The 22116-nt window shown below is 55.1% G+C and overlaps 2 protein-coding genes across 4 annotated transcripts; one reads left to right on the top strand and one right to left on the bottom strand.

Annotated features, from left to right (window-relative positions):
- Positions 1-7291: 7291 nt before the first annotated feature.
- On the top strand, positions 7292-12970 carry FXYD3 (FXYD domain containing ion transport regulator 3). Of its 3 annotated transcripts, none has more exons than XM_079723266.1 (8): positions 7292-7395; positions 9982-10045; positions 11367-11399; positions 11507-11530; positions 12077-12151; positions 12231-12267; positions 12594-12631; positions 12779-12970. In XM_079723266.1, the coding sequence occupies exons 2-8, from the start codon at positions 10006-10008 to the stop codon at positions 12796-12798; spliced, it is 267 nt and encodes an 88-aa protein (XP_079579392.1). In that variant the 5' UTR covers positions 7292-7395; positions 9982-10005; the 3' UTR covers positions 12799-12970. The 3 variants fall into 3 exon arrangements, with proteins under 3 accessions (XP_079579392.1, XP_079579393.1, XP_079579391.1); XM_079723265.1 differs by lacking the exon at positions 7292-7395 and adding an exon at positions 8691-8729; XM_079723267.1 differs by lacking the exon at positions 11507-11530 and having other exon boundaries at positions 7294-7395.
- Positions 12971-14536: 1566 nt separating this feature from the next.
- LGI4 (leucine rich repeat LGI family member 4) lies at positions 14537-22007 on the bottom strand (the record flags this gene model as incomplete). The annotated part of the gene is made up of 9 exons (XM_079723439.1): positions 21476-22007; positions 20966-21037; positions 20645-20716; positions 19201-19272; positions 19017-19088; positions 18614-18783; positions 16289-16453; positions 15701-16206; positions 14537-14851 (listed from the first exon to the last, which is right to left on the bottom strand). The coding sequence occupies exons 1-9, from the start codon at positions 21649-21651 to the stop codon at positions 14537-14539; spliced, it is 1620 nt and encodes a 539-aa protein (XP_079579565.1). The 5' UTR covers positions 21652-22007.
- Between the last annotated feature and the right edge of the window lie 109 nt (positions 22008-22116).

Genomic DNA, 22116 nt, shown 5'->3' on the forward strand with positions numbered 1-22116 from the left:
AGGAGTGGTTGGTTCTGGCAATATTCTCTGGTGTCTCATTCCCTCTTCTGACCTGCTGTCTGTTCTTGGGACCCACAAAATTATGCGGGGCCCTTGATCCTACACACTCACAGGGTGTGGAGCCAGACAACCTGCCTTGGAATCCCAACTTTAACCCTTAAATAACTGTGTGTCTTGTGGGGAGGTGACTGAGCTCCTCTGTGCCACAGTTTCCTCCACTGGGAGAGCAATGCCTGCCTAGCAAGTGGTAAGTCCCACAGCCCCACATGCTGCAGGATTGTTAGTTGACAGTGGAGAGAGGCAGTTAGCAATAGCAGGTAATGACTCAGGGATGTACAGGGGTGTGCAGTTGGCTCTCAGCAATGCCTTCTTGGATGCCAAGGTGCAGGGGGAAGGGAGATGGGAAGACTGAGATGTCAGGGGCCCTGGCTGCCAGAGGGCTGCCTGGTCAGTGCCTCTGCATGGCAGCGGTTGCCAGCCGAGCTCTTAGAACTGCAGACTCATCTCCCTGCCTCTGCAGCCAAGCAGGAGCCTGCCAGCCCTAGCGTTAGCCTCAGAGCCTCAGGGTCCCCCCACCAGGCCAGGGCCGGGCAGCCAGGAGTGGGTAAGGCACCCACGGCTAGCTGGAGGGGCAGAATGGGTACCAAGGGGTCAGGGACTGATCCGAGAGAAGGAAAAGGAAGACTGTGTGTGTGGGGAAAGAACACAGGCTTTTATCTAAAAGGGAAAAAATGGATGTATATATTTATTTATAAATAATATTTAATTATTGTATAGTATATACATAAATACATGATATCCAAAGTTCAATTAAATTGTGTTTATTTAACATTTAGGTTACCCAATTCTGAATTTATTTTTCCTCTGTTGTTTTTGATCTTGTGTTTTATTATTTGTGTGTAAATGTTAATTAAAAAAGTTTTATTGATTCTCCACAACTTTTATTTTGATTTTTTTTTTAACTACAGAAAAGTTACATAAACAGTACGATGAACCCAAATACCCTTCACGGAGATTCACCAGTTCTTAATAGTTTGCCTCATTTGCTTTACTCTCTATGCCTCTACCTATATTCATAATTTTTTCTGAGTTCTTGCATCTCAGAAGTGTTCTCCTGCCCCTTCTATGTGCAGGCATTTTACAAGGCTTGGTCTTTTCTTTTTCTTTCTTTCTTTTTTTTTTTTTTTTGCGGTACGCGGGCCTCTCACTGTCGTGGCCTCTCCCGTTGCGGAGCACAGGCTCCGGACGCGCAGGCTCAGCGGCCATGGCTCACGGGCCTAGCCGCTCCGCGGCATGTGGGATCTTCCCGGACCGGGACACGAACTGGTGTCCCCTGCATCGGCAGGCGGACTCTCAACCACTGCGCCACCAGGGAAGCCCCCATGGCTTGGTCTTTTCTGATGCTAGTTGCCAAAGACTTTCCGGAGGGAGTCTCAGAATTATCACCAGGTTTTTCTGTAATCACGCCTTATCCCCTGACCTCGGGCAGACTCGGGATGACAGTCCTGGAGATTTTTCCTGCCTGAACCGCGCCATGATACATTCCCCAGGGATGAGTCCCCCAGGATGTGTGTGTCCAGGGTCTGTGCTGTAATGGTGACCACACAGGCAGAGGGTGGGTCTCGGATGGGAGGTGACAGGAGCAGGCCTGCGGCCAGAGCAACTGTGGGTCTCCCTCTGCCTCCCTCTCTCCCTTGAAGCTTCCTATCAGGGGAAGATGGGGCCTGGGTCACCCCGGGGAGACAGACCTGCCCCTCCAACAACTAATGCCAAGGGGGAATGTGGCCCAGTTAGGCCAGATCTTCCACGAGAAGCTGAACATGCAGCTTGTTATGTTGAAATATCCCGAGTTTAAATGTTGGCAACTGTGAATTTTTGTAACACTCTTTGAACTCAAGCAAACAGGTACAATCGTTGGGTTGGCCCGGGGGCCGCCAGTTTGAGATCCTTGTCTCAGGGACTGAGACAGGCTGGGAGGAGGCTGCAGGGCTCCCCTCTCAGACCCCCAGTCCCCTCTCCTGCTTCCCTATAATTCCAACTCACACTCAGGACTCCTAGCCATCAGCTCAAGGCCCCATCCCCAGTGATGAGGAAACTGGTCCAGGACTGTCAGCAAATGTGGTCCGCCTTGCCCACCTGCCCCCATTAGCAGCTCTGCCCTCATCACCCCCGCCTCACTCCGGCAAGATCTCTGTGGTGGTGAACGGGGGCATAAGAGCTCCTTTCTCTTATTATTTAAGAAATACTTCAGGAGCACCATTATATTACTGCCAGGCGTTGTCCTATAGATAATTCAGATGAAAATTTGGGGGAGGACCTGACATGCCAGCAGGGGAGGCGGATAATCAAAAAAGCAAAGAGGAGTTTCCTGGAATATGCTTTGAAGATAGATAAGTCAGAAGGGAATAGAAAGGGAGAGGGTGGATGTGATTTTATTTATTTTTTTTTTTTTTATTTTTTTTTTTATTTTTTTTTTTTTGCGGTAGGCGGGCCTCTCACTGTTGTGGCCTCTCCCCTTGCGGAGCACAGGCTCCGGAGCACAGGCTCAGTGGCCATGGCTCACGGGCCCAGCCGCTCCGCGGCATGTGGGATCTTCCCAGACCGGGGCACGAACCCGTGTCCCCTGCATCGGCAGGCGGACTCTCAACCACTGCGCCACCAGGGAAGCCCCTGTGATTTTAAATAGGGTGATCAGGGAAGGCCATGTCTTCAGCCAGGACTTGAAGAAGGTAAGGGAATGAGCCCTTACGTACTGACATGTGGGAGAAGAATCCCAGACAGAGGGAACAGCTGTTGCAAAGGCCCTGAGGCAGAAACCTGCCTGGAGGGGAGGAGGAGTAGCGGGGGTGGGGTGGGGTGGGGGGTGGGGATGGTGGTACCTGAACCTCCCCCCCGCCCCACCCCGAGCTTTCCTAGTCCCTAAGATGGAGACTCACACAGGTGGCCATAGGGCCAGATCCAACCTTGGACACATTTCATCTGGTCCACAAAGTGTTAAGGAAATTAAAAGTCAGTTACCAACATTTAAAAATCAGGAGATTTCATCATAAAAATCAACCTTTCCAACTTCTCTTGGTGGGTGATGACATTGAGCACCACAGAGTGCAGATCTCAAGGGGCCTGTTAACCTTAAGTCACCTTGTCTGGCACCTCATGTGGCACCTGGAAGCCAGGCAGACAGCGACATGCCCACAGCCACACCCCCAAAGTGTCAAGACAGGACCTGCCAGCTCCCTCTTTTTTCCCACAGGTGCTGAATTCTGAGGCCACAGGGAGCAGCCCCACAGAGCCGCAGGAGGCCTCATTTGTCTCTGCCCCCGGGTATCTCTGTCCCCGTCTTGCCCAGGAAGCAGGAGCTCGGAGCGTCACTGTGATCACACCTTCCCAGCCCCCCCAGCCCAGCCTCTCAGCCTCTACCTGGGAAGGTGAGGCCCCAGCCCCACCAGGACCCCTCTCATGGGTCGGGGTGCTTTCAGCTCCCACACCCCAGGCTGCCCCATTTAGGACCTATGAATTTGCCAGGATCCTGAAGAAATACAGTCTTAAGAGAAGAGCAATAAAATGACTGAGTCCTGACTAGCAAAAGCAAATGGCAAAAGCCCAACTAATAAAACTTTGAATGGTGACTACAAAACACCCCACAGCCTTGATTTTGTACTTGAATTCGGCATTCCTGAAAATTTTGTGATGTTCAGAAACTATCTGTAGGTTTGGTTTTTCTCATTTCGCAAGAATTCCCCGGTACTGAGAAATCACAGCTAATCTCTGCTTCAGCAAATTATTTCGGGCTTCCCTGGTGGCGCAGTGATTAAGAATCCACCTGCCAATGCAGGAAACACGGGTTCGAGCCCTGGTCCGGGAAGATCCCACATGCTGCAGAGCAGCTAAGGCCGTGCGCCACAACTACTGAGGCTGAGTTCTAGAGTCCGCAAGCCACAACTACTGAAGCCCGCGCGCCTAGAGCCCGTGCTCCGCAACAAGAGAAGCCAACGCAATGAGAAGCTTGTGCACCGCAACGAAAAGTAGCCCCCGCTCGCTGCAACTAGAGAAAGCCTGCGTGCAGCAACAAAGACTCAACGCAGCTATAAATAAATAAATAAATAAATTAATTTAACCCCCCCCAAAACAAAAAACATACAGAAAACTCCAAATGATTTCAAAAGCAAAATGAAGGGGAAATATTCCAAATGGCTTTATTATCTATATAACATGATAATATATAACACATATATTTGTATATAAACATAAACACACAACACATATACATATATAAATAAGTGGACACATGTTGAATATGACTGAAATCAAGCAGGCCTAGAAGACTCATCCCCAAAGAGATTCAACCCCCAATAGGATGCAAGCAGCTGCATGCACTTCACTCCCTGCAGACCTTCCCCAGGGTCTCAGTGTTCACACCTGTCCCCATCCACATGGGAGTCTCAAGTCCTGCCCTAAGCCCCAGCCCCTGCCCAACACCCACTTGGATGAGGCACATTCTGTTCCACCCTGGGTTAGGTGTAGGCTTATAAACATCTAAATGCAAGACCATGTGATTAAAACTTCAGGGAATGAAGTTTGCAGAAGGCTCTAATTTGTGGTCCCCCCAGGCTGAAACCAGCCCTTAGATTTGTTTCGTTTGACCTGCATAATTTTTTAAAAATCTGAGCCTATTTTTGTTTTTTGGCCGCACCACGTGGCTTATGGGATCTTAGTTCCCAACCAGGTATTGAACCTTGGCCACAGCAGTAAAAGTGCCGAGTCCTAACCACTGGACCGCCAGGGTATTCCCTGAGCCAACTTTTAATATTGGAAACTCTACATAAAGGTTCAGGTTCCTGACATCCTTTGAAAGTATAGAAGCAATTGGCTAGAACGGTGTAGAGGTTATCCTTGAAATTCTTTTAATTAAACTTTTTTTCAAAGTAGTACACTTGCAGGATTTAAAATTCAGAAGGTAGAAGAAGGTGCATGAGCTTAAGTGAGTCTCCCTTCCCAGCCATCTCCCAGCCTCTCGGTCTTCCTCTGCAGAAGCAGCCATGGGTGCCAATCTCCAAAGATATTTCATTCATTTATAAGTATATGAATATACATTATTTTTCCCCTTACAAATGGTAGCATGTGTCTCTACATCTTGCTTTTTTTCCCATAGCAAGATGTCTGGGAGGTACTTCTGTATCTGTCCACATGAGCTTGAGCCAGTGTTTTTGGTGGCTGCCCTTTATTCATTTAAATTTATTTTATTTTATTTTTATTTTTGGCTGCACTGGGTCTTCATTGTTGCACGTGGGCTTTCTCTAGTTGCGGTGAGCGGGGGCTACTCTTCGTTGCAGCGCATGGGCTTCTCACTGTGGTGGCTTCTCTTGTTGCAGAGTATGGGCTCTAGGTGCACAGGCTTCAGTAGCTGTGGCATGCGGGCTCAGTAGTTGTGGCTCACGGACTCTAGAGCTGAGGCTCAGTAGTTGTGGCATATGGGCTTAGTTGCTCGGCGGCATGTGAGATCTTCCTGGACCAGGGCTCGAACCCGTGTGCCCTGCATTGGCAGGCGGATTCTTAACCACTGCACCACCAGGGAAGTCCCGGTGGCTGCCCTTTAGACAGGACAATAGTTCTGTTTGCCCAGCTGCCACCGTACCTTATAGTCTCATGCCTGTCCTGCTTCACTCATTCATGAGTCTTGCCTGGCCCCACTGGCATCTGAGTGTGCAGACTCCGGCACAGGTGAAGGATAGAGCATCCCTCCTAGCCACCCAGCACTCGCCCCTTCTCTGCCTCGGACGCATGCAGTTCCTGGACTTCCCAGCAGAGGGAGACACCACCCCACCCCCAAGACCACCAGAAGGGTCTTAAGAGGAACATTGCAATCTTGAAATGTCTGGGCAAGAGATGTTATCTGACCGGACACAAAGACCCCCTTAGCTGGACTGGGATCCGCCCCCACCAGGCCTCCTTCTCTGTTTCTATCTCCCTCTGAACCTCCCGCTTCGACTGAGCCCCACCCTGACTGAGCCCCACTCTTTGCAGGGACTGGCCCTTCCTTGGTGGGAGTTGTAGGGAGACCCTGTCCTAGTCTAGGGCCTGGGATTGAGAAATTGCCCAAGGGACCCACATAAAGAAAGCGTGTAGCTGGGCGGGCGTTCCTTGCCCCACCCTTCCCCCTCCCTGCTGAGAAGTGGAGAGGGGTCCTTTCTCCCTGCCCCCAGCAGAGCCTTGACCTCAAAACCCCCTCTCCTTGTCCTGCACTCCACACTCCCCATGGTACCCTCTCCCTGGCCTGGCTCCTGCACCCTCCTCCCCACCCCCGCAATGGTGTTGGGGGTCGCCTGGAGTCCAGCTGGTGGCCAGTGCAGAGCCACCCTAGGAAGGCCCTGCCCCTCCCCGTGACCCCAATCCTCCGCCAGCCACTCAAAGGCGCCTTGTTCTCCATCCAGCCCCCAGACAAAAGTCCCTCTGTCTAAAAAGGCGGAATTGGGGGGAGGGGGCACCCCAACGGGGAACAAGTGGGGACCTGCACAGACCCCAGCTGGAAGGAATGCCATGAGGAGGAGGGAAAGGAGAGGGAGGAGGGAGGGGAAGGGAGCCTTGCACAGTGCAATGGCCTTATCCGGGGTGAGAGGCAGCCCCTGTCCCAACACCCACTGCGGAGACATCTGGCTCCCAGCACCCTTGGGAAGAACCCAGGCTGGGAAGGTCTGCCTGGTGCTGGGAACCAGGTCCCAGTCTCCCTAGGCCATGATGGGCACGATGGGGGAGAGGTCATGGTCTACGGCCCAACAGCTCGCCCCGCCCCTTACACCCCCCGACCCCGTGCATCCCGTCCCCACCTCATGACCTTGGTCTTATCAGCATCTTCTGCTCACCCTCAAACTGTGTCAACAGCAACAAGTGGCCCGGAGGAGGACTTCAGATCTCCCGCAATGGCCACCCATCCCCCATCCAAGGACAACACACAATCTAAGTAAGAGAGATTAGATTATTACAACCAAGGCATGGCCTTTCCCCCACCGCCCCACCAGGCAGAGGCTCTGCCGTGAAAGACCTGAACCCCTCCTCCCTCCAGGTCCTTTTCTGAGGGGCAGGTGACTGGAGAAAGCCACCTCCCTGGATGCGAGGCGCAGAGTTCCAGCCCTCATCGTATTCTACTTCTGCCTGGCCTAAGGCTGCTGTGACCCTAGAGACCCCTGGGAGCTCCCTGCTGCTAGTGGTTGGGGGTTGGAACTGTCTCTTTAAGAGCAGGTGTGAGGTGAGAGAGCCCCTGAGCTTTAGGGAGTCAGACTAGTTCTCTACCTGCCCAGGTTTGCTTAGGGCGTGGAGGCTGCGGATAAAGGCAGGACTCAGGCTAAGCAGCCCTGCTCTCTCCCGGAACCTGAACCTCCGCGCAGCCTGTGGAGCACGCAGGTGAGGGGCTGGGGCCCCCTCCCTCCAACCCCTTCTTGGCTCTGCCCGTCCCTCCACTGCTCTCTGCTAAAGACCCCTAGAACCTTCCATCTTCAAGGTCCTTTGCTGGGGGAGCAGATTAGAGAAAGCCCCCCTCCCCATCATTCTCCGCACAGGAGGCCGGGTGAGCCAGCTGGGGCTAGGGTAAGGCCCACAGATGGGATTGGGGTGTCTGTTAGACTGGTGGGTCTGGGTAGGTCGGGGTTTCTGAGTAGAACAGAAATATCTGGATCGGGAAGATCAGACTGGATGGATGGGTGGGTGACTAGGTGGACTCAGGGTGTCCGCATATTGGGAATATGTGGGTCCTGGAGACCTCTAGGGGAAGGGGCTGGTGGCTTCCTGGGGAAGCTGTAAAATGGGGAGGTGGCGCGGAGACTTCAGGGACACGAGGGAGTCATTTTGCTCAGGCCTGAAGGGCCTGGCCACCATCATGGAGAAATAGAGCGATAGTAGGGGGTGGACGGCGGAAAGTCCTCACACCAGCCCTGGGATCTCTGGGGCCAGGAACGAGCAGAGAGGGGTGGGCGCAGCCTCCGTCTGCAGGCTGCCTTTCTCTGCAAGGCTTCACACTGACTGTAGTCAGTTCTGGAGCTGCCCTGGGGCCTCTTCCAGTAACAGCCTGAACAGGGCAGGAGAGGGCAGATGCCCGGATGCCAGCTCCCAGCAGCCCACACCATGGGACAGTAGGGTGGAAATGTCGTGCAGGGGCTGGGGTACGGCTGAGACCACCCATCAGTGACCCTTGTGTTGGGGATGCTGGGAGATGCCTGGGGAGGGGGTGTATGGGGGTGTATGGAGCCCTCACCAGCCAGGGAGGCTTGGAGGCTCCCACGGAAAGAGGCTTAAGCGCTGAGACTCTGAGTCCCAGGTGACAGTATAGAGCATTAAGCTGAATTCGCAGGGGTGACAGGGTTGCGACAGCAACGTGAGCTAATCATAGTGTCAACTTTGTCAAGCTGCGAAGATTACATGTGTGAACAAGCGCAAAGAGCTGAGAACAGTGCCTAGTGTGGGGTAAACATTCAATCAGCACCTGCTCTTATTACTAGTATTAGTTTGATTGGGGGGTGACAAAGCCTCACGTGTTCGCTTTAGACTACAGGTGGTCCTTCTACAGACCTGTGCCGGGAACCACTAGGCTGTCCTGCTCACATACACACTCCAGCTCTCCCCGCACCGCCCCAAATTTGGGGGGGGGGGGTGCGGTCTTAAACGCCTTAGTAATGTTCCCCAAAGTTACAGGCCCTTTTCCTGCCTGAATGCTCAAAGAAGTGAATGCTCAAATTAAAACTGTGAGTCTGGTATATGGGATGAACTGGGAAGCTAAGAAAGTTCCCAGGAAAGAAATTCAGGGAGGGGGTTACATAGAGGCCAGAGAGAGAGAGAGAGAGAGAGAGAGAGAGACACGGGACGTGCTCTCCAGCTGTGGACAGGAGACAAAGCAGGGAATGTCAATGTGCTTTTTACCAGGCTTAGGGAGGGTATGTGTTTTGCCGTCTGTGAAATGGGGCCTATAACCAATGGCCTCCGAGATTCTTGGGGGATTACATGAGTGAAAACCCAGCAAGGTCATTTGGCGGTGCCCAGCACAGGGTGGATCTAAGCGTTAGCTCTTCCTATCAAGATGGGGACAATGCATGCTGTGGCAGTGGGGCAGGGGCTGGGGAGGGGATGGGGGACGCACAGGGGGACTGATACTGGACCAGGAAGGGGGCGGCGGAGTGTTCTTCATGCTGGGCAGGCCTACCTGGGGAAAGAGGAAGTGTTTGCTGCCAGAGGAGCTTGGTAGGGGTAGAGGCAGGACCAAGGACTGGGGTGGGATGCACAGGGGTGGGGCGGACGCAGGACGGTGGGGTGCGAGGAGGGTGGGGCAGAAGATGAGGCTGGGGCTGCCCTCTCCCTCCCCTCCCCCTCCCCCCTCCCCCCATCCTCTCTGAGTTCTCTCCTCCCCACATCCTGCCCAGAGCAACAAGAGGAGCCAGCTCAGTCCCCAGCCCTGGCCCAGCCCAAGTTCTGCGATGTCTGGGCAGGGCGGGCAGGCTCTGAGCTGTCTATGGGAGACACTCCCAGGAAGCAGGCCTCCTGCCACCTGGCTCCCAACACCCCATTTCCCAAAACACCCCAAGGCCCCGAGAGAGTCCTGAGTTAGGAACAGCCTCCGCAGAGCCAGATCTGGTTTAAATCCCGCTTCCTGGCAAGGTGACTTTGAGCACCCACTTTCACCTCTGGAGCCTCAGTTTCCACATCTGTAATATGGGGATAACAGCTGGTGGCACCTTCCTCATTTGGTTGCCAGGGCAATTCACTCAAAGCCTCAAGTCCACGTCCAGTGAGCTATTATTGCTGCTCCCCCTTCAGGTCTTCGTTCTCACCCAGCCCCCACTGCACTTTCCGGCTCCTTCTTATCTCTCAGCCCAGCGGAGTTTCAATGCCAGGCTTTCTGCCCTGGGGTGAGCTGTGTACCCTGGATAAGGAGCACAGTAGCAGGGGACTGGGAACCAGAGGCATCCCGGTGGCCCTGCTAAAGCTGGACCTCCCCCCTAGATCCCTCCAGGCCAGCTCTCCGACATGCAAGAGGTGGCCCTGAGCCTGCTCGTCCTCCTGGCAGGTGAGTGCCCGTTCCTGGGCTGCCTTTCCCCTGACCCCCTCAGCTGGGTGGTGACCATGCTTGCGTGTGGCCCTCTCGTGCTTTCTGCCTCCCCTGTGGGGTGGTGAGTCTCAGGACAGCATCTCCTGGGAGGTGGGAAGTGCCACACTGGTGATTTCAAGGAACGCATAAAGGAGGACCTCTTACAGCAGAGGTTCACACAGCTCGCCATGCATGGTCTTGATGTCTCCTTGGTGATATCAAGAAGGCTCAGCCCTGGGCTACTGTGTCTTTAACACTTCTTAACGCTTGATTACGAGAGGTAAGAGTTTCAAGGTCATGTGGCAAGTTACCAAAGCCCCTTGTGCCTCAGTTTTCCCATCTGGACAATAGTAGCACCTACTTATAGAGCCACTGTGAGGATTAAATGAGTTACTGTTTGCAAAGCACTTAGAAGAGCGCCTGGGACAGAGTAAGCACCATGTGTTTGTGCTTTAAATATAATTTAAAAATATGAGCCTCCCTTTAACAAAGAAAGAACAGAGCTAAGGCAGCCCACTGCTTCTAGCCAGAATTCAATCCTAGTCCTTTGCTTTCATTGTATCTGTTTTTATCCGTTACACTGGGCAAGACTGCCATTCCATTCAGGATAGTGATGTAAAGTTGCATTTTTTTTTTTTTTGCGGTACGCGGGCCTCTCACTGTTGTGGCCTCTCCTGTTGCGGAGCACAGGCTCCGGACGCGCAGGCTCAGTGGCCATGGCTCACGGGCCCAGCCGCTCCGCGGCATGTGGGATCTTCCCGGACCGGAGCACAAACCCGTGTCCCCTGCATCGGCAGGCGGACTCTCAACCACTGCGCCACCAGGGAAGCCCATAAAGTTGCATTTTTAAATAAAACATATTAAGTTTATAATTAGTAAGTCATTTTAAGGGGAATGGTGAGGGATGGGTGGGATGTGGACGTGGCAGAACCAGGTGATGAGGGCTGAGAATGCCTGGGAGCTGAAGCCACCTGTCATCTTGACAAGACCATGGCTCGTTTCTGCAGGGGGTGTGGATTAGCCAGGTGTCTGGAAACATCAGGCCAAAGGCTGGTTACGTGGCCCAAAGCCACCCAGGTGAAAACCTATTTCAGGTGTGGGGCTGAGTCGGGGGAAACCCTCATTTCCAAGGTGGAACGTGCAGAGAAGCTAGTTTGGGGTTGGACCCCTGTGCCCGTGGGAGGTGGGGAACTGTCCATCAGGGGACCCTACGCTGAGGCCTGGAGCTCCAACGGCCCTGTCCCCAGCTTTGCCGAGGCCAGCACCCCCATCTCTCTCCTACCCCGCTTCTCCCCACCAGGCCTGCCTGCCTTGGATGCCAACGACCCGGAAGGTGAGTCAGACCGACTCTTCCACCAGTCCCGCCCCCAAAGTCTCCCCCAGGACCCCTGCATCCCCACTCTTATCCTGGATTCATGTCCTATTTTTCTTTCCTTGCAGATAAAAACAGTCCTTTCTACTATGGTGAGAGCCTGTGCCCCTCCCTTTGCAGCCCCACCCACCCCTCAGACCGATTTCGTGCCAACGGTCCCACACAGGGTTGGGTGAGGGTCTGATGGGGGTGACCCAGGGGAGAGGATTGGGGCATTGAACAGTAAACACAGGGGATTAAGGGAAAAAGGCATGCCAGCCTGGTCCTTAGAACCACCCCCATGTTTTCTTCCACGTCGCCCCATGCTCCCTCCCTCCCCTCCTTAGGCCTCTGATCAAATATGCCCCTTCAGCCGGGTCTTCCCTGGCCACTCTCCCTAAAAGAGCTGTCTTCTGGCTCTCCGTCCCCTGGCCCTGCTTATTTGTCTTCAAACCGCTTCTCTCTACCTAACCCCACGTTAGATCTCTGTCGCTTGCTGTGTAGAGGCTGGAAAGTGAGCGCGGGGGCTGGAGGGCTGTCTGTTCTCTCCACTGCTGTATCCCACATCAGGGGTGCCTAATGCATATTGTCAAGCGGTTGGGGGCTTGGATGAGGAGGGCACGGGCTGGCACCGAGGGCCCCCTCTGGGTTTCTCCTAGACTGGTTCAGCCTCCGTGTCGGCGGGCTCATCTTCGCAGCGGTTCTGTGCGCCATTGGCATCATCGTCCTCATGAGTGAGTGGAGCAGTGGCGGGGGAGCGGGCAGCGCAGGGCGGTGGGTGTCCTCCCCTGACATTCCCCTCTCTCCTAACAGGTGGGAAATGCAAATGCAAGTTCAGCCGGAAGCCCTGGTAAGATGGGTTCCAGGCAGTGTGCCTGCCTTATACTGGACAGACAGCTTTCAGGGATAAAGAGCTAAATCACGCAAAAAAAAAAAAAGGCCAGGTTTCTGGGTCTTGCCCTGGAGAATTCCTGTTACTGAGATTTTCCAGGTTTATTCTTCAGAGCCATGAATCCTCAGAGGGCCTCCAATCATGAATAGCTTTGATCCCTGGGATGGTACAACTTTGTGGGAAAATAGCTAGGAAGCTATGTCGGGGCAAGCTGAGACTCCTCTAGCCTTGAGGGAGAGGATGAATGGGGGTGAACAGAGATCTCATCACTTTTCTTTCCCTAGCCACCATCCAGGGGATGCCCCACCTCTCATCACTTCAGGTAAGACAGGGACAGAATGGAGCTGACTGGGACACAGGGTATGAGGTGTGTGTGTTTGTGTGTGTGTGTGTGTGTGTGTGTGTGTATGCACCCTGGGGAGAAATAACCTGATCCACTCTCACAAGCTGACCCTGTCACCTCTCCCAGGCTCTGCCCATAACTGTTGAGGATGGATCAGCTGAAAGAGCACCGAGGGCCACTCTTTCCCCAAGTCCTGGCTCTGCACAGGAGCCTAAACTCCAGGATGGAATTCGCAGACCACCGGGCCAGGGCTCCATCTCATCTCTCACTGGAGGGGGTCTTTGTTCAATTTTCACTCTAAAATGATCTTGCCTCATGCCCAAGCAGCCTCGAAACTCCCTATGTGCGTGTTGGGGTTTTGGGGGGCCAGGCGAAGGTGGGTGCGCATGGGGGCCAGCATGGAAGCTGGCAGCTGAATCTCTCCACTGGGACAAGCCCACAGGCCTGCTTCCTCATGACCTGGTGGACGGCATGGGGCCTGACCTCTGCCTCCGTGGCCATGGGAGCCACATCTGCCATTTAAAATGCTCTAGTAGCCACATGGGGGGACATTCTGAGAGTGAAAGGGAGCTCTAGCCAGATGGAATGCTGGGACACTCAGGTGGACAGTGGGACCATCCCAGGAAAACTAGGATGTGGGATCATCCTGTCACAACAGGAGTACCCAGATAGCTTATGATTATAATAGTGACCCTCCGACTCACCTCAGACCCCATTTTATTATAAAAGACCCTTCCTAACACTCAAATGTTCCTGTAAGACCTTTAAATTATTCCCCATGATACTCCTAATAACATATAATGGCCACATGGTGTGAGAACCTCCAACAAGCCCTAAACTCCCTTGAGACAGTCTCCAATACCCAATAAGACTTCCAAAATGTCCCCAAGAGCCATAACAATGCCTAAAATCCTTCAAAACAGCCCGAAGTATCTCCTACAATACATAAGACATGAGACCAACAATAAACCCGTGACCTGTCCCCTAATAATGCCCTTATATCCCTTGGACATCCCACTAGGCCCCCCATAATCATGAGCACACACTCCTTAGAAACCTCGTGAAAGCTCAACAAGGGCAGCCAAAATGTACCCTGGGACACCCCCACCCCACCCCACTCCATAATACCGTTCCTGGGACACCAATCCTCCTCCCTCACCCCACCCCCATGCCACAGCAGACACCCTCTCCCAATGACCCCACAACAACCGGTGAGGCGGGTGCACAGCGCGTTTACTGAGCTCATACACTTTCTGTCCTCGCCCCTTTCACCGACCGAGGACGGGTACCTCGGACTCCTGGCAACAATTCTTAATTTCCCGCCTATTCCCTGCGCACGCGCAACAGGGAAGACACGCTGGGCTTCCGCCTCGCTAGCAGGCATGCGCACAAGCAGCAGAGGAAGTTAGCAAGCCCGGCAGGGAAAACTGCCGAGCTACTGATGACGTCATGGAGGCGGACACTAAAAGCGATTGGCTGGATTGCGTTTAGAAGGAAAAAGAAAGCTATCCTCTCCGTAGTACTTTTACAGGGAATAGGAGGGGTGAGAGTGGGTTGAGGGGAGCGCTTCCAGACCTCATGGAGCTCTGCATATTACCCACCCCCCGTGATTTCTGTACTGGCTCCGTGTGGCTGTGCCCCAGCCTGAGCCCCAGCCTGAGCCCCCAAGTCATCCTTGGAGGGGGAGGGGTCATCTGCCCCCAGCCAAGATGTTGCTTAAGACGGGACGAGCAGCTCTTGCCTTGAACTTGACCTGTGGTCAGTATCTCACAGGACCAGCAGTCACCTCTGAGTAGGGCCAGGAGTCCAGGCAATGGGGCATCCAGAGGCCCAGGACTCCCCATGCCAGCCCTCTGCCAGCCATGTCCAGGGTCCCTTCCAGTCTCAGGCACTGAGGTCTAACTCGTGATGCTGGTAGATCTGTGTGGGGCCCTTGAAGCAAGCGGCGAAGAGGAAGCGTCTGCCGGCCATGGTGATATGGGCAAAGGCACGGGGGGCCACCAAGGCTGGGGGCCCCAGCTCCTGCAGTGGCTCCAGGAGCCCCCTGTCAGGCTCAAGGCGGAAGACCTGGCTGAAGGCGAAGTCGCTGCCCAGGATAGCCAGCTGGTCCCTGGCGATGAGCAGTGGCTGGAAGACGTGGGCACCGCGAGAGGGAAGCTGCTGCAGCAGGCGAAACATGGAACCATCCCAGCGCATGACCTGCGGAGGGTGGCCGCTCATTAGGGCTGGGGTCCAAGAGGGCCAGGCCTGCCCATCAGTGGTCCTCTAGGCTTTGGAGGACTTGGAACAGCTTGGGAACAGAAGCCTGTATGTCCCCAAACTCCCACAGCTTTCTTATCTTCATAAATGTCACCACCCAGCTGCTCAGGCCACCGACTTGGAGTCATTCTGAGCCCTTCTCTCTCCCACACACCCCACATAGAATCAGTCAGCCCTGGAATCTGTCAGTTTCACCTACGATGGTATTTATGTCTCTCATTTATTCTGGCCGCACTCCAGCCCAGCCACAGTCACCTCCCTCCTGGACCATCACACAGCCTCCTTCCTGGTCTTCCTGGTCTCCCTGCTCCTGTCCCTGTGCCCACATTCTGCTTCCCGTGCAGACAACCCTGTGAACACCTGCGTCAGATCAGTGCCTTTTAGGCTCAGAGCCCTCCCCGTGGCTGTATGTCACTCCAGAGAGAGAGTGCTGGAGGGGGTGGGCTGTCAGCCCTGGGGCTTCAGGGTGTGATGGTTGTGATTAAATGTAGGTGCTGGGGTGTGTCGGAGTTTGGCGGTAGAATCTCGGGGCCAGTGTCAGTGTTGGGGGTTGGGGAGTGGTCTAGGGTCAGCCAGCCTCGAGGGGCCACAGTCTTGGAGTCAGTGTTGGGGTGGGGTCAGAGCTCAAAGATTGGCACATTAGGAAGCTTAGCCCGTGAGGCGGGTCAGAGTTCAGAGGCCAGTGCGCAAGGTGGGGGTCAGTGCTGAAAGGCCAGCCCTGAGTGGGAGTCTGCTGATGCAGGTCAGGCCCGGCCTGTGCCTGCCCCACGGGACTGGGCTCAGCCTCACCATGGAGTCCCCAATGTAGCGTGTCAGGCACAGGAACACGTCTCCGCTGGCCTGGAAGTGGCGTGTGGCATAGACGTCCTCGGCCTCGGGGATGTCCGTGCGCCTCTCGAAGCGGCCCCCAAACCAGTGGAAGAGCACGGGCCGCTGCGAGGCAGAGGCTAGCAGCAGATGGGGCCGGCCATCCAGCTCGAGGGCCTCGGCATCCGTGTCCCGGTGCCAGGCGTGCAGGCTCTGGCGTGGGTAGAAGCCGGGCCCGTCCCGGCACAGCAGCGTGGTGCTGCCCGCCTTGGAGGCGTCGGCCACCACGAAACAGGGCTGCCCGTCCAGCCACAGGAGCTCGGCATCATTGGGCCGCAGCAGCCGCCGTGGAGCCAGGGCCTGCAGCGGGGCCAGGCGCAGGTCGGGGCCGGGCCGGGCCCACAGCTGCGAGCCTCCCCACAGGCGGGCGGCCAGCACAAAGAGGCGCGGGCCCAGCACCAGCGGCTTGCAGGACACCACCGAGGGCGCTGTGGGGAGGCGGGGAGCAGGGCGCCCGTCAGACGAGCTGGGCAGGCTCCCTGGCAGGCGGGAGGATGGGAGTGGGCTTACCAGACAGCTCTTCATCTTGCCGGAAGCGCTGCAGGCTGTAGTCCCAGGTCAGGATCAGGCAGCGGCCGGCAAAGGGCTGTGCCAGGACAACGTGGGGCTCCCCTTGGTAGGAGAAAGCCTCTACGCCCAGCGCTGACTCGCCGACCGTCTGGAACCAGGACAGCTCTGGGAGGGGGTGCAGCGGGGAGGGGAGAGAGTCAGGCAGGCCAGGGGCACCCCACGGATCCTCATCACTGAGCCCCGCTTTGCACTCCTCTGACGTGAGGACCACCGCAGTGTTGACCTTGTAGGGACATACAGTGGAATCTTTTTACCTATGGACGTATTAACTCACAACAACATGGCGGTACCCTATTTTCTAAGCTGCGTGGCATCATCAAATAGTTGCTTAGAAGTAGCATATTTATTCATTCATTTAATTTCACAAGATCCCTGTGGGTTATGTTCTGTTATTATATCCACTTTATAGATGAGGAAACTGAGGCTAAGAGGCACAGGCAGCCAGCTGTCCAGCCAAATCCATCCTTCCCATCTTCCATGAGATAGGATAGCAGCTGGGCACAAAGCCGCCCAGCCAGAGGCCACATTAGCCCAGCACTCCCCCTGTGCTGCCCCCCCGGCCTCTGCGGTCCGGTGTGGTCATGACCAGACCGAGTTCCTAATGGAACAAAAGCAGAGTGATGGTTGTAGTGCTTGCCTTGCTTGTAGGAAGACGGCTCATCCTGGACTCGGCCCTTTCCCCTTCTCCTTGTGAACTGGCATATGGACGGGGCCACAGCTCGCTTTCAGCCGTGGAAAGCAGGATAACACCCAGGGGTGCCCCACCCACCTGGGCTGCTCACCTCAGGCCCTTCTGTTTTCTTTAATGCATGGTATTTACAGCCCCTTTGTTACAGCAACTTAGCCTTTTGGGTAATGGTGCACCCAGATTGCCCAGTGTGGTGGCGGTGGGGCCGGGTGGTGGACTCCAGTTTACAATACTTCACTCTACATGCCAGGCCCTACCCCTAGGGACCAGGGTTGAAGCAATGAACCAAACCACTAAGCATACCCATCCAAAGGGGATCTTTTAAAAATGGCCATCAAATCATGTCACTCCCTGCTCAAAACCCTCCATGGCTTCCCACAGCCCTCTGGATAAAGTCCACCTTGTTCTCTGTGGCTTTCAAAGTCCTGCAGAGTGAGGCCCCTGCACCTTCCACCTCATCTGTGTCCTTCCCTTCCTCACTCCCGCAAGCCAGATGTGCCTCCCTTTGATCCTCATTCAGGACAAGCTCTGTGCTGCCTTGGGGGTCACTGCACATGCGGGCCCCTCCCTCTGTACTCCACTTAGCTGCATCCACATCTAGTGCTACCTCTTCAGAGAAGCCTTCTCCGTTGCCCCAGGCAAGGCAGGACCACCCCCCTAAACTCTCTGATCACCCCCTGTGTTTATCACAATGTGTACCGTATACTTATTGGTGCAATGTTTTATTTAATGTCTGTCTCCCCACCCCCAGGACTGTGACCCCATGAGGCCAAGGCCAAGGCCCAGGGTTGTCTTGGTCACCACAGTGTGCCCATCGCCTCTCACAGGGCTGGGCACCGAGTGGACCTCAGCGACTGTTTGTTGAATAATGGAATGAAGAGTGACTAAGTTAAACTCCCTTGTTCTATGAATCCCAAAGACCAAAAACACGTCTTACGCTTTGATGATGTCAGTAATGGTCTTCAGGTTTGAACTCAAATGTCCACTCCTTCCTGACCCTCCAGCTGTGCCTGGCCCCCGCTCTGGCTCTGGGCTCCTGTAGCTCCATGGTTTCCCTCCATCCCGGCCCTGACCCCTCCGTGCTTCCCCCATCCCAGGCCTGATCATTCTGGGCCATCCCTCTCTGCTTGCCTCTGGCTGTGGGCTCTGTGAGGGCGAGACCCAGGACTGGCTTCATCACTGCTGTGCTCTCTGCTTTGCCCAGTACCCATAAAGGTACCAAAATATATTTGTGGAAAAGCAAAATGATCATAGGAAGTATTTTTTAAATGGTCGATTTTATATCAATAACAACAACGACGAGAATGAACATTTACGGGGGCCTCCCCTCCCAGGCCCTGCGCCAAGTACATCACTGAAGTCTCACAGCAGCCCTATGTCACTGTTTATTACCCCTATTTACAGATAAGAAAACTGAGGCTCAGGGAGGTGATGCTGCTTGCTCAGAAGACTCACAGCCAGGAAATGGCAGAGCAGGGAGGGAGGTGAGCCCCTCAGCCCTGGCAGACGTTCCCCAATCTCCCACCTTCTTCTGGGAACACCTGCTGTCCCTCCCACCCCACCGGGAAAGCCCCCACCTATGGCTCTGCACTTGAACGTCTTGGGGTCGAGGTGGTGGAGCTGCATGTGGGCCAGGGCGGCGGGGCCGGCACAAGCCCCAGTCCCCACGCTGGCGTTCACGGTGGGTATCCACTGCAGCAGCCAGAGGACACGGCAGTCACACTGGAACGGGTTCCCGCGGAGGTCCCTGGGGCAAGAGGCCGGGGAGGGGCTGCGACCCGGATTCCACTCCCTGGGGGCCACGCTCCCCACCCCTCCCCAGGCAAGGTTTCAGGATAGGACCCCCAAGTGGTGTGGAAAATATGTAGGAACCATCGCAGTCACACTCATTTGTGCCAACCAAGAGTGGGCACAGATGTCCCCTTCCCCCACCCAAACATTCCCAAATCCCCCCACCCTCCCAGCCCCCTTGAGCCTCACACGTGAGTCAGGGTCTCCAGGCCTCGGAACAGGAATCTGGGGAGGGTCTCGAGATGGTTATTGGCCAGGCTTCTGGTGGAGGGAGAGAAGGAGAAACCATCAGCAGCTCCCAGGATACGCTGTGTGCCTGGGTGTTGGGTGCGGGGTGCCTGTCAGGGAGGGCTGGGGAGATGGAGGCACGCACAGGTGTGTGAGTGAGCGGAGTCCTCTGAGAGCGTTCTTAGAGATGGAGCCAATCTCATTGTCTTCGATAAAGCTGTGGAGGGAAGATGGGGTCAGGGGGCAGCCCTTGGTTCCCTGCTGTGGCCCTACAGTGCTTGGGGAACTCACCCCATGGAAGCCATAGGCCACTGGAATGTGCCGAATTCTCCCCCAACAGCTTGCATAATCCCAGAGAAAACCTCCCAGGAACCTCTCCTCACCAAGGTCCCAGCCTACAGTTTCAGGACCCAAGAACCTGACCCTATGGTCATTGCCAGCCTCACCGTGAACACTGCCACCACCATCACCACCACTGCTGCCATGATCACCAGCACCAGCACTGGCACCAATATTACCACCCATACCTCCACCATCATCCATCATGCCCAGTGCCTCTACCATCGTCATCAACCCCAGTACCAATAACTGCCGTCATCACCAACAATATACCATGTCACCACTGTCACCAATACCATCACCACCCATTCCCATAGTCAATACCAACACCAACACCATCATTACCAAACCCACGCCAGCAACACTGATAAGAATCACCAAGAACACAGCCTTTGTGATCAATACCAAAACCATTGCCACCATTATCACAACCTTCAGCACTAGCACCAGCACTGCCAACACCAGAAACATCACCTTTACCCCCAGCACTCATATCATCACCCATCAGCACCACTACTGCCACAATTTCCATACATACAAACATCTCCGCCGTCACCACCAAACCCCATACCAACAACATTGCCATTACACCAACACCAACATCCTACCCAAAACCATCACCAACACCAACAGCAATACCAACACAATAATTACCAATGCCCAGAATACTGATAATTATCACTAACACCAACCCTTCAAACTTCATCATCCATACCACCAATAGCACCATCACCGTTGGGTCCACCATTTTTATCAAAATCATCCCCACTCCACCATCCTCAATAATGGCACCACTTCCCTGTGAGCAGCTGCAACAGGATCACCACCACCACCATTATCATCACCACCAGCGCCAGCACTAATGTTGGCATAGTCATACTGTCATCACCACCATTACCATCAGTACCACCATCACCATCTAACTCAGAAGAGTTTCCTCTTAATTTGAAACATTTCCCTATCTCTGGCCTCTCTGTAACCTCCCTGGGCTCCTGAAAGTCAGGTAGGACCAGAAACAGTCATGGGTCATCCAGGCCTTTTGTGAATCTTGAAACAGAGAGGGCAGTTGAGCAGAAGCCCCAACCCCACTCAAGAGGCCAGGCCTCTTGCCCCCTCCAGACGGTTCCTTGTGCAGACACTTCCTCCCCAGGGCGACAAGCCTCTATCTCCCCCACTCTAGGAGACACAGAGGGGCTCCGCCTTCCTCTCCCGGGCCCCCATTCCTGCCCCCATCTCCTGGCCTCACTCACAGGTACTGCAGGTGGGACAGGCCCGCAAACGCATCGTCCTCGATCACGGAGAAGGAGTTGGATGCGAAGAGGCTGGCAGGGAAGTTAGAAAGACATTTTTCCAGGGTTGCTGCTCCCTACCTGACACGTTAACCTTGCCCCCTCCCAACCCCAGCCCACGTGGGCACGGTCACACACACATACGCATGCCACGTGAGTATGTGCGTGACACGGATGCTTTCATGGACACGCACATGCATGCATGTGTGCACACTCCCCCACGCGCATGTGCACGGACACCCCCTCCCTCAGGTGGCCGTCGCTAAGCCGGGCCCCACTCACAGCAGGTGCAGTGACGGTACCCTCAGGAAGCTGCCGGCCTTCAGCTGGGTGACTCCAGTCCTAACGAGTGAGCTGGGGATGTGGGCAATGGTGGGCGAGGAGAAGACTGCTCCAGTGTGCCAGTCCCATCCCAGAGCTGTCTCCTGTGTCCGGGGGTGGGGCGGAGGGGACCCTGGCATGCCACCTGACCCTGGGTGTATTTCCCCTACATCCCAGGGGAGACAGGCATTTGCCCTCCTCGCTTGGCAAGGATCCTGGCAGCGTTCAGCCCACCCCACGGCTCTCCCTCTTCCCAGGCCCCGATGCTGACCCTGCCCTTTGGAATTTCCCTCCGGCTCCTTTCCAAATCCCAGCAGCCCCCTTTCAGGCCTCCCGACATCCTTTGCTGTCCCCCTCCCAAGATCCTGATGGGTCCCTGTTTCCTTGGGGAGTCAGCACCCTGCCCCCCAGCTCCTGGGGTCCCAGGACTCCCATCCGCAGCCTCAGGCCTCCAGAGGGCCGGACACTCACAGCGACAGCAGGGTCGGGGAGAAGCTCTCGGGCAGGTCCGGGGAGCCCTCACAGAGGGCACTGTCTTTAGAGCAGGAGCAACTCAGAGGACACTTTCCCTTTGGGGGTCTCCAGGCCTCCCCCACGCCCACCCCAGCCAGCAGCAGCAGCAGCAGCAGAATTCCTGCCCCTCCCATGCCCCCTGACCTCCGCCGAGGCACCGGCTTCTCTTTGCCCACCCAGCTTGGCCCAGGTCGCGGCCACTACATCTCCCATGCCAGGTGACCCTCCATGCCGCCCGCTGGCACGCTCTGCCCTGGCTTCTCTCTCCTCTTTCTTGGTCTCTCCTCAGTCTGTTTTTCTTCCTGTATCTCTTTGGTGTCTAATTTTCTGTTTATTTCTCTTTCCCTGTCTTTCTGTCTCTCTCCCTTTTTATACTTCTGACTCTGTGAGTTAGTCTGCTTCCCACTCTCTATTTCTATCTGAATTGTCTCTCTGTCTCTGTTTCTCTTTTTCTCTTTCTGTCTGTCTCCTTCTGTCTGTTGGCCTCTCTTTCTGTGTGTGTCTGAGTGTGTGTGTGTGTGTGTGTGTGTCTCCCTCTGTCTGGTGTCTTTATTTCTGTCTCCCTACCCCCCCTTTCCAGCTCCCTGGAAGTTTCTTCC

Source organism: Hyperoodon ampullatus (genome assembly GCF_949752795.1).
Source record: "Hyperoodon ampullatus genome assembly, chromosome: 18".
Classification (NCBI taxonomy): domain Eukaryota; kingdom Metazoa; phylum Chordata; class Mammalia; order Artiodactyla; family Ziphiidae; genus Hyperoodon; species Hyperoodon ampullatus.